Here is a 15005-nt window from a genome sequence, read left to right on the forward strand (position 1 = left end):
GTATACACTGATACTCTTTTACAGAATTATCACTATACACTATACCCACTTGTACAGTGATAATGGTAGTGCATAATGTATATAATTTTAAGTCATTTTTAAACATATTATATTATAAAAAGCATTATATGTCCAGGTCTTGTCATGCATTTGTGCATGTGATATCCAAATGTCCACAGTGAGGCTATTTGCATGGTGTTCCTCACAAGCAATGAAAGACATTTGGGTTGTATATTGGCTCTGCCACGAACTAAAGAGACCACCTTTGGTAAGTTACTTAGCATTTCTGAATGTCATTTGCTGTGTCAGTAGAATAAAGCTAACTATACATACAATACTTTACAGGGCTTTCGTGAGGGTAAATTCTAATGTATACCCAGTGCCTAGGACATAGTATGTGTTCAATAAATTATAACTGTCAAAAAATATTAATGTATTATATCCTTTGCCTTCATTTATCTTCTTTTCACTAAGCTATAGGAAAAACTTACTGTTCCTTCTCATACTCTAGAATTATATCATCACTAAGTTATGTTTTTTTCATACAATACAAGCATGAAAAACCACTAATCCTATCAGAAAGAAGAGTGTTGCATGGTGACAGGTTAAGGGACTTTGGATATAGATCAGGGATCAATTTGTGGATTTGTCCACTTACAAGCTATGTGACTTCAGGAAAATTAATAAACTTTGAGATTTTTCTCATTTGTAAAATATGTATACTAATACCATATACAATAAAGGAAGAACATATTAAAAGCTGCTATTATAGTGCAGGAAAATCAGGGGTGCTTAAAATCACAGAAGCTATAATGCCATTTTACAGACTGTTACAAAACAATAATATGGGCTATTATACAACCATTTCTTTTAAACCATAGGATATTAGAGATGAGGGTTAACTTTAGGTCAATAAGTTTCACTTTTATCCATAGGCAGAATTTCTTCCATAACCTCCTTAGCAAGGAACTGTCTTCTTAGTATTTGTGTAAATACCTCCAGGTAAGGGGCACTCACTACCATGTAAAGTTGCTCATCTCACTTTTGGACTTGCTAATCATTAAGAAAGTTTTCCCTTCTATTGATTAATGATTGGCCTAAGGGTTCTACTGCTGTTCATCGGAGCTCTACTGAGTAAGGCCTCCAGTCAGGCAAAGTTCCTTTGCATTCATTACCTATTTGTACGGCTGTATTGGCAATTTAATGGCCACCATTCTTATCAATCAGTGCAATGTTCATTTTAGTCAGTGTTTATGCCATTGTTAGGTATTTTAAATATCATCCCTGGTGTCTGCTAAACATGAGTTGGGGTCCTGCCTCCTCCCATACTAATGAGCGACAATGGGAATTTCCGCTGGCTTTCTGTGCCTCAAGATCCCTGTCTACAAAGCAGGGGTAACCATTATACCTATTTCATAAGGTTGTTTTGAGAATGTGGAATAAAGTATATAAAGAGCATAGCCTGTTTTCTTGCACATTGCAATAAATGAAATCACAATGGTTCTCAATTTGGCAGCAACATGTCCAGTCCCAGGAAGATCATGATTGGCCAAAGTCAACATGAAGATCCTATTTCCAGCTTCCCAGCTCCCCTTTCCTCAGTGGTGACAGAGACCTAAAAGGCTTCCCCAATAAAAGGTGATAAACACAGTTGCTGCTGCCCTCCTCAGCTTCTTCCAGATTTAAAAGCAGATGCGATGCCTGGAGCTACAACAGCCACCCTGAGACCACAACACTCCCAGCTGTTAAAAGTTGGCAGAGAGGAAAAACAGAATGGGCCCAGGTCATGGATGATATGTGGAATCACCACATGAGCCCTGGACTGCCTGCTTCTACAGAGACTCCTCAGGAGAAATGCACACCACTTGTTGATGCCCATCAGCTAAAGGCCACCAAGAACTCACCGTTAGTCCAATAAAATTGGCTTAATTGTCTCTTGTTTCAAAAGAGAAGCTGCTTACATGGAGAATCGTGGGGACGTCTCCGAAAGAGGGTGTGTTAGCAGGAGCTTAGACAGGATTTAGATCGACAGGTGATTTGGGAAACGTCCAAGGGAGCACTGCTTTTCTCGGAATTTGGTGATATCAGAAAACAAGACAATTCTATTATTAGACATCTTAATAGTTTTTATGTAGGAGGTTGGAAGAACGAGAGGACCAAAGCTGTCCTGGTAAAGAAACAGCAGACATTTTTGTGGTTTACACACTGCTCTTTCTTTGGTGATCAGACATGATTGCACTGTGGTCTTGTTTTCTTTTCCTCTCTTAATCACAGTCACAGAGTGACCCTATCTGACGGTGGCATTTAACAGGAGAGCACTAACCTAGCTCTTTGTACCAAAGTAGTGCCAAGCTGATAGTTCGGTGGTTGCTGTTTCCATTCTCAAACTCTTTGTTTAGGTCATTGTAAGTCAAGTTTTCTGTCATTCGCAGCCAGACCCTTTCCTAACCAACAAACTAATTAAAAAAATTTCTAACTAGCCCTCCCCTCACTGCAGTTTTGCTCATTAAAGAAATTTATACTAGCACATTCCTCCTCAAACCGTCTTTTGCTACAGCATCTGCCAAGAGAGCTTATAAACTGACCTTAATTTCTTTGAGCTGCCCCATAACCAGCTTCTATTTCTTTTTGTTTGTTTTTTGTAGCTTGGTTGTCTCTGACATCAGGTCTTCTTTGTTCAGTCCTTTTCTTCTGTTTTCTTTTAGACTTTGTGGCTACATTATTTACCCTCCTGCAGTCCCATCTCTGTTTTCTACCAACTTTAGAGCAAGGGTCTGAATTTACACAGCCCATGTTCAAATCCTTGATCCACCATTCAGTACCTTTGTGACTTAGGAAGTTACTCAGTCTCTCTAGAGCTCATTTTTATTATCTGCAAATTTGGAATAGTAATATTACTTGCCTCTAAGTTCTTGTGTGGGGATAAAATGAAATAATACATTTAAAACATGTAGCATGGTTTCTGGCACATAGTACATTACCAATGTTGGTACTTTATGAGGAATTTTACGCCTCATAAGATGGTATAATGCAAAACATCCTGGATTGTGCAGTAGTTGGTTTTACTCCAACTTTTTTTTTTTTGCCAGGCAGCATGTCTAATACACAAGTTCTCTCCTCTCTGGGGCTTCCAAAGGTGGGGATAGGTTCATAGCTTGCTGTGGAAAGATGTAGATGTTCCTTCAGCTTCATTTTTTAGATTCTCTTGGTGCCAGGGAGAGTTAATTTGTTTCATTTTCAAGTGGTGAGTTTATTTTTCTTACAAGAGAGGGTACTTTCTGTTCCAGAGCTGAAATGGAGCAAATTATTCTTCTTTCTAATTGAATATTCCTCTCTACTCCTTTCTTAAAAAAGAAAAAATACTCTCATGGTTATGTGTTATCATCAACAGAACCAAAGCTTGTTCTGCTTTGGTTCCTGCATATTTGCAGGACGCTTCCCATCTCCCCCACTGCTTAATAGTCAATTTCTTCACTTAAATCCACATGGGGTTGAATGAAAGCCCCAGGAAACTGGAGTTCAGTTTGGTCCTGTGGCCGTGTGATCGGTTCAGGTCCCTAACACTTTGTGTCCTTGCATCCTTGGTTGTAAAGTGCATAACTGTGACCTGGGCTTTGATCTGTGTGAATCCAAATCAAAGGAGGTAATGGTGAGTAATGAGCTTTGACTGCAACTAAACCTTAAGCGGGAAGCCCCGTGATCTCAACATTGTAGCTCTAAAGATTAAAAGAAGGCTAAATCCTCAGGTTACTGGGATGGCAGTATATGGGCAAACTTCCCAAACCAGAGTGTCTGTACTGTTGGTAACTGCAACATCAAAATAAGCTTGATTCATCTTCCTAGAACAGATTACTCTACAGTGAGGAATTTAGAACTTAGAGAGACATGGATATATTTTTTGAGTATGATGCAAAAGCTACATGATTTTCTATGAAAATATTTAAGTGTACTGCATGGTTGTTTGAACCACACCAGACTCCCAGATATATGAAGACATTCTACTCTCTCCTTTGAAAAGCTAAGGCATAAATATCTGAGAAGTCTGAACCTCACAATTGGACTTTGACTGTCATCTGGGCTCTGTCAATTACCTGTCATGTTATTTTGGACAAGTAATTTACAACTTTCTGAGCTACTCCTTCTTCATAAGCAAAAATGAGTCAATATTTGTGTAATGGAGCTATTGTGAGGAATAAAAGGTATTTCGTCTGTAAAGTGCCTGCCACAGATCTGCCACAGCATGGACAATTAATTGTAGCTAGAACCATCCTCATGACTTGTGTGAAGTATAGAAGTTTCAGCAAATCTTTGATCACTTGTCTCAGACACCTCCTCCTGTGTCTATGGCAGAAACTGCTAATCAATCTTGGTACCCTTTCCCCTGGAACCCGCAGTTGGAAGCTCTCCATATCAAGTTGGCAGCCGCTACCAATTAGAAAGAATTGGCCCAGAGATTGGAATCTACTTGCCCTCCTACTTAAGAGAGGTCGTTGCTTAGCAGAGTAATTGTGGAAAGAGTGTGAAATTCAGATGTCATTTCTGCCCTTTGTAAGTTCTTGTGGGCATGTCTATGTCTTACTGGTAAAATGAGGGTGATACTCCTTTCACTTCATATCCAAATAATAAATGATGAGAATTTGCTTTCAGCGAGGATCCTTTGGAACCAAACTTGGGGAAATCATGGCGGTCAGGGGTCAAAGGTGTTTTAAAGGTGAGCTGAATGGGTTGGTCCCTCTGCAATACTCCCCACTTCCATGAATTGCTGCCATGAGCTTCTCCAACCTCTGAGAATATGCCCCTGTATTAGATTTTGCGATAATCTATGCCAGTTTTGGAAATCTATGACTGCTTAAAAGTTCTTCCACATATCTTGACATATGTTTCTTTGTAACTTCCCCAACTGGTCCTAATACTTGACTGAAGAAATTTATTTAAACTTTTTTCACCGAACAGTCCTTTAAAATCTGTTCCCATCCCCACCCCTACCAAGAACACTACCAAAGAAACATTTTTTTGTTATGGGAAATATCTTGATAAGTTGCTTATGTTTGGTGGGGGAGAGAGAAGAATGAAATCCTGGTATGTGGTCTAATAACCTAGCTGTTGTTTTGCTGAATTGCATATAAGTGAGATTGCTAGAACAACTGAGGAGAAATCCACAGCCTATGGGAGGAGACACATGGGAGAGGGAAGGAGAGGTGAATCTGATGATATATTTAGTAACACTTTGAGGAAAGAAATATAAATTCCTAAAGGTATGCTATATAACATTTTCACAAATGGTCAAATCTTGTCCTTATGATATTTTGAGTAGAATTTACGTATTTATTAGTACATAATCAGATTGGATGTGCAAAACTGGGATGAAAAATTAAAAGCAATGCTATCTATGAAAAGTTAGTTACCCCAAAAATAAATATGCAAATCCACATAATAGATATATGTTTTCTTGGAACACTGATAATGTCCACTGCAGCCTGGTAGCCTGCAGTTCCTTTCCTTGAGTGCCTCAAAATGGCTTCTGTATCTTGAATTCCCTTGAACAAACTGTAGGAAGTGCTGAAGTTGAGAAAAAGCAGCAGCCAGTTGTTAAGAAAGGTGGGAAATGGAGGGTGATACCTGGTCCATAATAACCTAATACTGTCAACTTTTCACTTCTTCCAAATTTACAATTTATCCCCATGATGTCTCCTACACACACTCCTTTCTTAACAGAGGTATGTTTTTGTGACCAAAGTCTTTGTGTAACACCAAAATAATATATTTTCCTCTCTCAAGCACTCAAAAATGACCCCGTTTAAGGGAATGTTGTGTGACAAAGAATTAAGCACAAACTGTGGTTCAGCAGAAAGCTGAGGGGCACTGGAGGGTTTATTCTGGTTTGGATTCACTGATTTCCTTCCTTTGGCTTCTCACACCCTGTATCAGATCACAGAGTGAGCAACTGGATTCCCTGGTAGGCGCAGTTAAAGGATGTAATTAGTCTATTAAACTCCACTAATGTCTTGTCAAATCATTCAAGTGGGAGCCGCAGATATATCAGTTCCACCTTGGGCCCTGCCACAGGGAGCATAGTCTTTCCACCCTGATGGTTATCATTCCCCAAGCCAGAGTCAGCTGATTCAGCAGGACCTGGCCTATTCTGTTTCTTCAAATCAAAATGCAATGATACCGGCTGGAATCATGGAGGGGGTCGAAGAGAAGAAGGTTCCGGCTGTGCCAGAAACCCTTAAGAAAAAGCAAAGGAATTTTGCCGAACTGAAGATCAAGCGCTTGAGGAAGAAATTTGCCCAAAAGATGCTTCGAAAGGCAAGGAGGAAGCTTATTTATGAAAAAGCTAAGCACTATCACAAGGAATATAGGCAGATGTACAGAACGGAGATTTGAATGGCTAGAATGGCAAGAAAAGCTGGCAACTTCTATGTACCTGCAGAACCCAAATTGGCATTTGTCATCAGAATCAGAGGTATAAATGGCATGAGCCCAAAGGTCCGAAAAGTGTTGCAGCTTCTTCGCCTTTGCCAAATCTTCAATGGCACCTTTGTTAAGCTCAACAAGGCCTCAATTAACATGCTGAGAATTGTGGAACCATATATTGCATGGGGCTACCCGAACCTGAAGTCAGTGAATGAACTGATCTATAAACGTGGTTATGGCAAAATCAATAAGAAGCGTATTGCCTTGACAGATAATGCTTTGATTGCACGATCTCTTGGTAAATATGGCATCATCTGCATGGAAGATCTGATTCATGAGATATATACTGTTGGGAAACGCTTCAAAGAAGCAAACAACTTCCTGTGGCCCTTTAAATTATCTTCTCCCAGAGGTGGAATGAAGAAAAAGACCACCCATTTTGTAGAAGGGGGAGATGCTGGCAACAGGGAAGACCAGATTAATAGGCTTATTAGAAGGATGAACTAAGGTTTCTGCGATTATTTTTGTAATCTGGTCAATTAATAAACAGTGACTGCTTTCAAATTGGAAAAAAAAAAAAATGCAATGATACAGTTTGCCAAACCCCAGCCAGTATCAATTGTGCTAACCCTAAAAAACACCCAGGGCTCTGTCTGAGATCCTACAAAAGTTGCATGCACTAAGTGTACTTTTCAGAAACCTAAAACCTTAAGATGGTTCCTAGGCCAGATAAGTCCTGAAACCCAGAGGTGCCAGCCTCTCCAAGAACATCAACTAGTTCCATACCCCTAGCCCATATTGTTGACAGCTCTTTCCAACATGAAAAAATGTTAAGAATGGGCACAACCCAAATATCCCTAAAGATTGGCAGAAGTATCAAAGGAGAAGGAAGAGTTATACAGAAAAGTTAGATTTTGTCAAATGAATATGACTACTAAATCATTATATTGATATTTCTTGTTAGTCTCCAGTGTCTCGGAGCAGCTAGAAGGAAAAACCTGTAGTGGTAGAACTGTAACCAATACCAAATTTTGAAATCTGTTCTATAACTACTTGATAAAATGTGCTTTGAAATTTATTGCTTTTATTTATATTTCACAATTAAAAAAAATCCAACACACACACACATACACACAAACAAAAGATGCAATGAAAACTTTTCACAAAATGTGTGTTCTGGAATTGTACTTAAAATCCCCAAAACTCACAGTTCCTTTCCAAAACCATAGGCCACACTGTGCAGAAAACACTTATTACTCTTACTCTAATGTACACTCGTACACTTACTTAAAATGCTCAATTTTTTAGTTGGCCAACAATAAATACAGAGCATCCAACACATATAGAAGGTTCTTTATCATTCAAAATATGATCTTTATCATATTTTGCTTTTTTTTTTTCCCTTCTTAGGGGAAAAGGCAAACACGGGGCTTAGTATTCCAGGAGTTTGAGAAGTCAAGGGACCAAAATTCATTTTTCTGACAAGTGTTTATGTAAGCACCTACTTTGTACCAGGCACTTTTATAAGCCTGGAGCCTAGAACATTGGGCAATACAGAAAAGTTGCCCTTTCTCTTAAAACTTGCATTCTGGGGTCGGGGACTCAATAAAAATAACAAATAAGAAAGTAACAGGTGGTGGTAGTGCATGCTGAAATAAGGTGGAGGTAAGGAGGTAAAGATGGAGTGGGTACTATTCTAGATTGGGTGGTCAGGAAAGAACTGAGAGGAGATGATATGTTAGCTGAGATCTGAATAGCAAGACAAAGCAAGCCCTATGAAGATCTAGGGGACAGATTGCAGGCAGAGAGGACAGTTTGTGCAAAGGAGATAAAGAAATCCAGTGTGGCTGGGAGAGGGTGGTATGACATATAGCTCAGGGCTGAGAGGGACTTGAGAACATGTGGGACATATAAGGCCAGGAATAAAGGGCCTTATATTTTATTCCACATGTGGTTGAGAGCCAGTGGAAGGCATTGGGCAGGAATTACGTATGTAATGAAAAATGTTATGGGTAATAGAGTCTCAGGGGATAAGAGGGACAGCTAGGAGAACAAGGTACTATTACAGTACTTTGAGAGATGGCTATTACGAGAGTAGATGTAGTTATATTTAAAGAAAGAGTCAAGAATTGCAGAGGGGTTGTGTTATGAGTTGAGAGAAAGAGAAGAATTAAGAATGACCTCAAGATGTTCATTTGTACAATAAGAAAATTATGGGACTGTTTATTGGGGTATGAAATTCTGAAGTAGGATTTGGGGTTTTGTATGTGATGGAGATAGATGGATAGTCTTGAGGACGTTGAGGGTGCTGAAGTGTCTGTTGGACTCCAGCACAAACTCTGCCCCGAGCTCCGTCTGGTTGCCGAACTCATCCCTCACATTGGTCAGGACCCAGTTGTAATAACCAAACTGGGGATGGAAGGGAAAAGCCAGACAGATGCAACCTGGACAAAAAGGGACATGCAGAGTGAGAGAGAAAGAAAAAGGCACAGATCAGCAGACTTGGACGTGAGACAGGATCAGACAGACTGACAGCATCCAGACAAGTGGAGAATTCAGGCTGATCCAGACGATTCAGGGTCAAATGCCTTCCAGGACATTGGAGCAGATGGTTTATTTGATTGGTGTTTGGTGTAAATCAGCCAGGTTACCAAAAAAAAAAAAAAAAAAAAAAAAAGAGTTTCTCTTTAGGACCCATCATTTTGTCACAGCTGCTAGGCATATAGATGGAATCATCAAGTAGCCAGTTTTATATACTGATCAGGAATTCCATGGAGAAGTCAAGGCTGGAGATATAAATATGGTGTGCATGTGAGTGTTTTTGGAACATCAGCAGTATTTAAAATCTCAGTACTAAGTGAAATCAATTAAGTGGAGTATAGATGGTATAAGATTGAGCTCTGGAGAATACCAACATTTAGAGTTTGAAACAAGAACGATCCAGGAAAGGTGATTGGGAGATCTTAGTAGTAGAACAGGAACCAGGAAAATAAGATTTTTTGTAAGCCATGAGAATAAAGTATGTCAGAAGGAAAGGAGTAGTCAACCCTCTGAAATGTTAAGTACAAAAACCTAAAACCATGATGTTTGAATTTGGCAAGCTGGAGTTCATCAGTGTACTTCAATTTCAGGGAGTGTAAGGATGGAAGCCTGGTCATAACGGCCTGGGTAGTGAATGGCAGTTGAATGTTTCTAATTTTTCACCTATCAGTAACTTAGTCTGGAAGTTTTATTGTAAAGGGAAAGAGAAAAATGAAGCTGTAAGTGGAGAATGATATGGGTCAAGGGAAGGTTTGTCCAAGAAACACAATCATAACATATTTTCATGTAAGAGAGGGAGGAGATGGTATAGGAGAAAGAAGGCGAACTTACCTTAGGGAAATCTATAAGGATGGGAGAGGGGATGAGACCCACAGTCCCAATAGAAGAGTTGTCTGTATTAGGTGCAGGGACTCTTCATCCAGCATACTAGAGGGGAGACAATAAGTATGATACAGAAATCGTGACATTGATAGATTTGGTAGTAGGTGAGTTCACAAATGATAGCTGTCTTGTGTTTATGAGATTAAAGAGTTACTGTCATCAACTGAAAGAAAGTGGGAGGAGAGAGTTAAAGAGGTGGGAAGAATGAAGGCAGGTATTGCAGGATTGCTAGCATGTTGAAAGCTCATTTAAGATATGCAGTCATGAATTTAGATGAGAAGAGTCCATCTTACTATGGCTTTTCTTCTAGCAAAGTCTGGATGTATGGCTATAGGCAAGAAGAATTTGGGGATTTAATTAGTATTGGGGTGCCATGTTAGGTGAGTACAACTGAGGAGGATGAAGGAATTAAGGCTTCTACAAGGAAATGGTTTAACCATGGTCTATGGAAGGAAAGTGAGGCTGTGTGGGTTTAATGTACAAAGAAAAAGTGATAGGGTCAGTAATTGATGGTCTCAGTATGGTAGATATGACAGTTTGAGAATAGTATAGGCTAGAAGGTCAGGCTGGCCAGTGGCAGACTATAGTAATGACAAAGAAATAATCATAGAAATGGGAGTGAGTGGGGAAAAATTATTGGAGGTAAATCAAGGAACTGAGGTGCCAGGGTACTGGCATCCAGTTAGACAGTGAAATCAACAAAGTGATGGATAACTGAGAGGGGACTAGTAATTAGCTATCTGCTAATGTGATCTAAGTCATAAAAACCCTGCATGTGTATTTTAATCAAATATTCTGTTAATGAGTGATAGGTGTTGTTGCTTTTCCAACACCTTTTCATCCATAGATAAGCTTTTTTGTGCATGGGCAGGCACTGGGAATCAAACCCAGGTCCCCTTCTTGGCAGGCGAGAACTCTGCCTGCTGAGCCACCATGGCCCGCCCTCATTCACAGATAAGCTTTTAAGAGGCTCATATATTTTGGGCGGGCCGCGGTGGCTCAGCGGGCAAAGAGCTTGCCTGCTATGCCGGAGGACCTCGGTTCGATTCCCGGCCCCAGCCCATGTAACAAAAACGGAGAAACAGAATGCAATAAAACAAGAAAATGTTTAAAAATGTTTCCCTTTCTTCCTTCCTTCTCTCTGTCTTTCCTTTAAAAAAAAAAAAAAAAAAAAAAAGAGGCTCATATATTTTAATGAACTTGGCCTTTTTGAATTTTGACAATTCCAAGATGGTATCTCTGAGTGTGACTGCACATTGAAATATCCTAGAGGCTTCTGTGAGTTTGTGTCTAGAGAGACAGCTGGGACCTATCCACACTCTTACCATACTCTAATTTATCCCTGTGATCACTTAGATGGTACCTTATCACATTCCATAGAATCTGCTTAGCTAGACTCTGGTTATATAATTCATTTTTTATGTTAAAAATCCATTTTATCTATTGCATTTTCCCAAGTTTTTCCTCATTTTCTTTATCCGAATTTTAACATCTGAATTAAACATGCCTCTTTACTACTTTATACCTCTTTGGCATGGTCACTTATAAATCTCTCTTATTCCTCCCTTCCCGGGGGGATGTAGGTCTTATTTATCTTTGTAGTTCCTATATCCCAGCACAGAGACTTACCAAAGCAAATAAATATTTAATCAATAAATGAATGAGATTGAAGTCAGAGGTATCGTATTTAAATAACTGTTACCTCTCTGATCTCTTTATTATTCTTTAAGCTTTGAGGCAGTCCTTGGGAAAAGGCATAGTTATAATGAGTGGGGCTTTAACAAATAAGAAAAACGATGCTCTGGGATTTAGTAGGAGACTCTCTGTGAGAGTTTACCCAACAGAAACATACAGTTTGAAACTTCCTTACACTCTATCTTTTTAACAAATTGTACTTTGCACCAGAAAAAAGTTGGCCACAGATGCAAAGGATCACTCTGTGAATCCAGAATGAATTTTAACAACTCAAATTAAATGAGACGATATTAACAGTTCATGAGATTATCCACGCGCTAGCTTGGCAGGTAGCATGTACTTGGTTCTGTTTGTAGATAAGGGACCTGTTACTCATTAATATTTTCAAGAAAAGAGGAACCTGACAGACTGTGTTTGTCAAAGGCTGAGGTCGCTTTATTGTAGCGACATAAAAGCCACTTTACTTGGCTGAAAATGTGTTCCTGAAATCTATTTCAGAACTTCTTTCCTAATGGCTTCTGTGAATTTAGGTTGAAGGGCTTTAATGTTACATTAGAGGAGGGTAGTAAAAATCTGAGAGTGGAGAAGTAAGGGCTGTTATAAAACGAAAATGCTGTTCTCTGAGGAGTCCTGCCTACAACAGCGCTTCTTTCATCAGGGCTTTGAAAACCCGATAGGCCCTTCTTCTAAGATTCACCAAACTAGTCCCTTCCTCAGATGCGATTTGTTCCCTCCTATGGATTTAAATATCTCATCACTGCATGGAAGATGGGCCCAGATCCTTTCATTCCCACCCCAGGAATAATAGTTATTAAATAACCAAAGATACTGTAGCATCATTCTAAAAAAGTTCTAATCTGTGGAAGTTTAAAACGTAATCGCAATTTGGGGGTTTTCCCATTCTATCGGATCTTTAAATTCACTTCAGAATTACACAGATGAAAATTATGAGTAGTACTACTGTTTTATGACAATTTAAATGCCTTCTCTATGGTTCTATTGGACCAAAATTTACATGATTAGATGTTAATAACTTTAGAAATCTACGTGCTAGAATGAGAGAGTAATGGGCTTAGAGCCAGTTCTACTTACTAGCTCTTTGTCCTTACGTTAAGTTACTTCTCTTCGGCAAGCATCAGTTTTCTGATCTGTAAACTGGTGATGTTAATGGAATTGTCTCATGCATTCACTGTGAGAACTGAGCGAGACTGTGAGTGATGAGGGGCTAGTACATTGCTTCAACCCTACTTAGAATTCTTGAACATTTTTGCTTTTATTCTTTATTTCTGTTTCTTTGCTTGGGTTGTTATGAACATCTCTCTCTTTCCTTTTTCACTCCCCTAGGGATATGAAGCCTGACAATATTTTACTCGATGAACATGGTAAGTTAATGATTCGCTTGCAGTCAACTACACAACATGCATGTAGAACAAGTTCATAACCCCAGCAAAGGAGTATTACACCTGGAAAAGGGTATCGTGCTTGACTTATTTGAATTCTGTGTACAAATTCTAGTTTCTGGGTGAGGAGGGACAACACGGGGGAGCTGTATAATTTAGAACAGTGGTGGCTACACCGATGCATACTTAAGTAACAGTGAATTTACATAATGAGAAAATGATTCCCTTTTCAATTTTCTTGCAATCCTTCTGATTGCTTCGAGAAAACCATAAGAGTTTTCTGGTGCAAGTTTACCTTTAATATCTTTTCATATTTTTCATAAAGACAGACTCCAAGCTTAGCACCTTGGCAGGCAACCATATCTACTTTGGAATTAGTGATATTACTTTGTTCTCATTGCAACTACTTTATGCTTTCTTTCTTAGGGGGGCAAGTTGGTTTTATATTTGCAGAAGAGATAAGTTTTCTGTTCACCAATGTTTCATTTGAAAAGTGAGTCCACTTAGGACGGTCAACGGTGGCTCAGTGGCAGAGTTCTTACCTGCCATACCGGAGACCTGGGTTCGATTTCTGGTGCCTGCAGAAAAAATAAATTAAATAAAAAGCAGTCCATTTAAAGAAAAATATAAACTGGACAACAGTGTATGTTGCACCCATTTATTAGGTGTTATAGGGGTTATGGCAATAATTATGAAGGTGATAAGTGCCTGAAGTTCAAGAAACACTAATCAAAGACATCCTGCAGAACAAGCTTTGCCAGCACTGATGAAATGTGTATAATCTCTCCTTAATATTTATTTTAATGTGCATTTGGATTTACTAGTATATCAGGACAGACCTGCATGACACACAGCCTGCGAGTTCTAAATGTTACAGTGGCAAGAAAATCCTCATTATGGACTTATATGAGGAAACTCAGAATCTGGAAAGGTCCTTGTTCCTTGATTCTTACAAAAGGGATTTGGATGCAGGACTGAGACCCCAAGTACCATCCATGCTCATTATTTATTTACTCAGTTGAGTTTTAAACCTGATTTGCCAGATCCCATCTGTGCTCAGAGGACTAAGAAACACTTTTGTGTATGACCTCTAATTTCAAAGCTCAGGGTCCTTATTTATTTATGGACTGTCTAAAAAGATTTTTCCGCTTTCTTCCAATGCCTTCCCTCTACTCTTCTGACATCTGGGAGCAGATTCAGTGAATCTCAGATATGTGAACGGTGAGACTTAGCATGAAGGTGACTTTCACTAAAACACCAGGGCTCACTACCTTAAATACCAAGCTGGATTCTCTTTCATGCTGATGCAAATAAATTCCATCGAGCTTCACAACTGCAGAGAGGATCTTGCACAGCCCCCTGAAGTTACCTTTCTGCAACTTGGAAAAAGATGCTCCCTCTGCCCAGCATAGCCTTATGACTGTGCATAGCTGGTCAAGCAGAACCCAGGATGGGGTTCAGTCCCTACTCTTCCCCTCAGCCAGGTGCCTTTGTACAAGGTACCTGATGGTCTGCCATTTGTAGAGTCTCTGAATGGAGTTATATAGGTCCTATCAACAAAAACCTGTACAAGATTTACCTAATCAGTATTTTAATCTTGGGTCTCAGACGACGACCATGAGGCCATCCTGTTTTCTTTCATTCAACTTTCTTCCCCCCAACTTCCTGTCACCTTGATAATTGCAGGAGAAAAGTCAAGAAATCAATTAATCTACAAGTTCAGCCACCCTGAGGAACTATTCTTGTGAAAGATCCACAGCATAATTTAGTAGCTAAAATCATGGCTACCTGAGCCAGTTTACCTGGGTTCAAAACCCAGTTTATGCACTGACTAGCTGGGAGAGTTTCAATGCATTTCCCAATCTCCACTTATGCCTTCATTTTATCAGGGACCCAAAAGGGATAACTGATATATTTATAAAGTGCTTAATGCAATGTCTACCCCAAAGAAATCACTCAATAAAAATTAAATTTAAGTATGACTCCCATGAGGAGGCAGATGATTTCTTGCTAGGGAAAGAAATGTAGACTCCTTCACTTGTATCATGTGGCTTTGTCCAAACCAGAACA

The 15005-nt window shown here is 39.4% G+C and overlaps 1 protein-coding gene and 1 pseudogene across 3 annotated transcripts in view; both read left to right on the forward strand.

The window, feature by feature from the left end:
* The window catches only part of STK32A (serine/threonine kinase 32A), a 139643-nt gene that overhangs the window by 95207 nt on the left and 29431 nt on the right, over positions 1 to 15005 (forward strand). For all 3 annotated transcript variants that reach the window (XM_077137348.1, XM_077137347.1, XM_077137349.1), the window contains one exon: positions 12880 to 12917. In XM_077137348.1, coding sequence (XP_076993463.1) covers positions 12880 to 12917 — 38 coding nt within the window. The remainder of the gene's footprint in view (positions 1 to 12879; positions 12918 to 15005) is intronic.
* On the forward strand, positions 6169 to 6981 carry LOC143664508 (large ribosomal subunit protein uL30 pseudogene; annotated as a pseudogene).

The sequence above is a fragment of the Tamandua tetradactyla genome, chromosome 20 (genome assembly GCF_023851605.1).
Source record: "Tamandua tetradactyla isolate mTamTet1 chromosome 20, mTamTet1.pri, whole genome shotgun sequence".
Taxonomy (NCBI): Eukaryota; Metazoa; Chordata; class Mammalia; order Pilosa; family Myrmecophagidae; genus Tamandua; species Tamandua tetradactyla.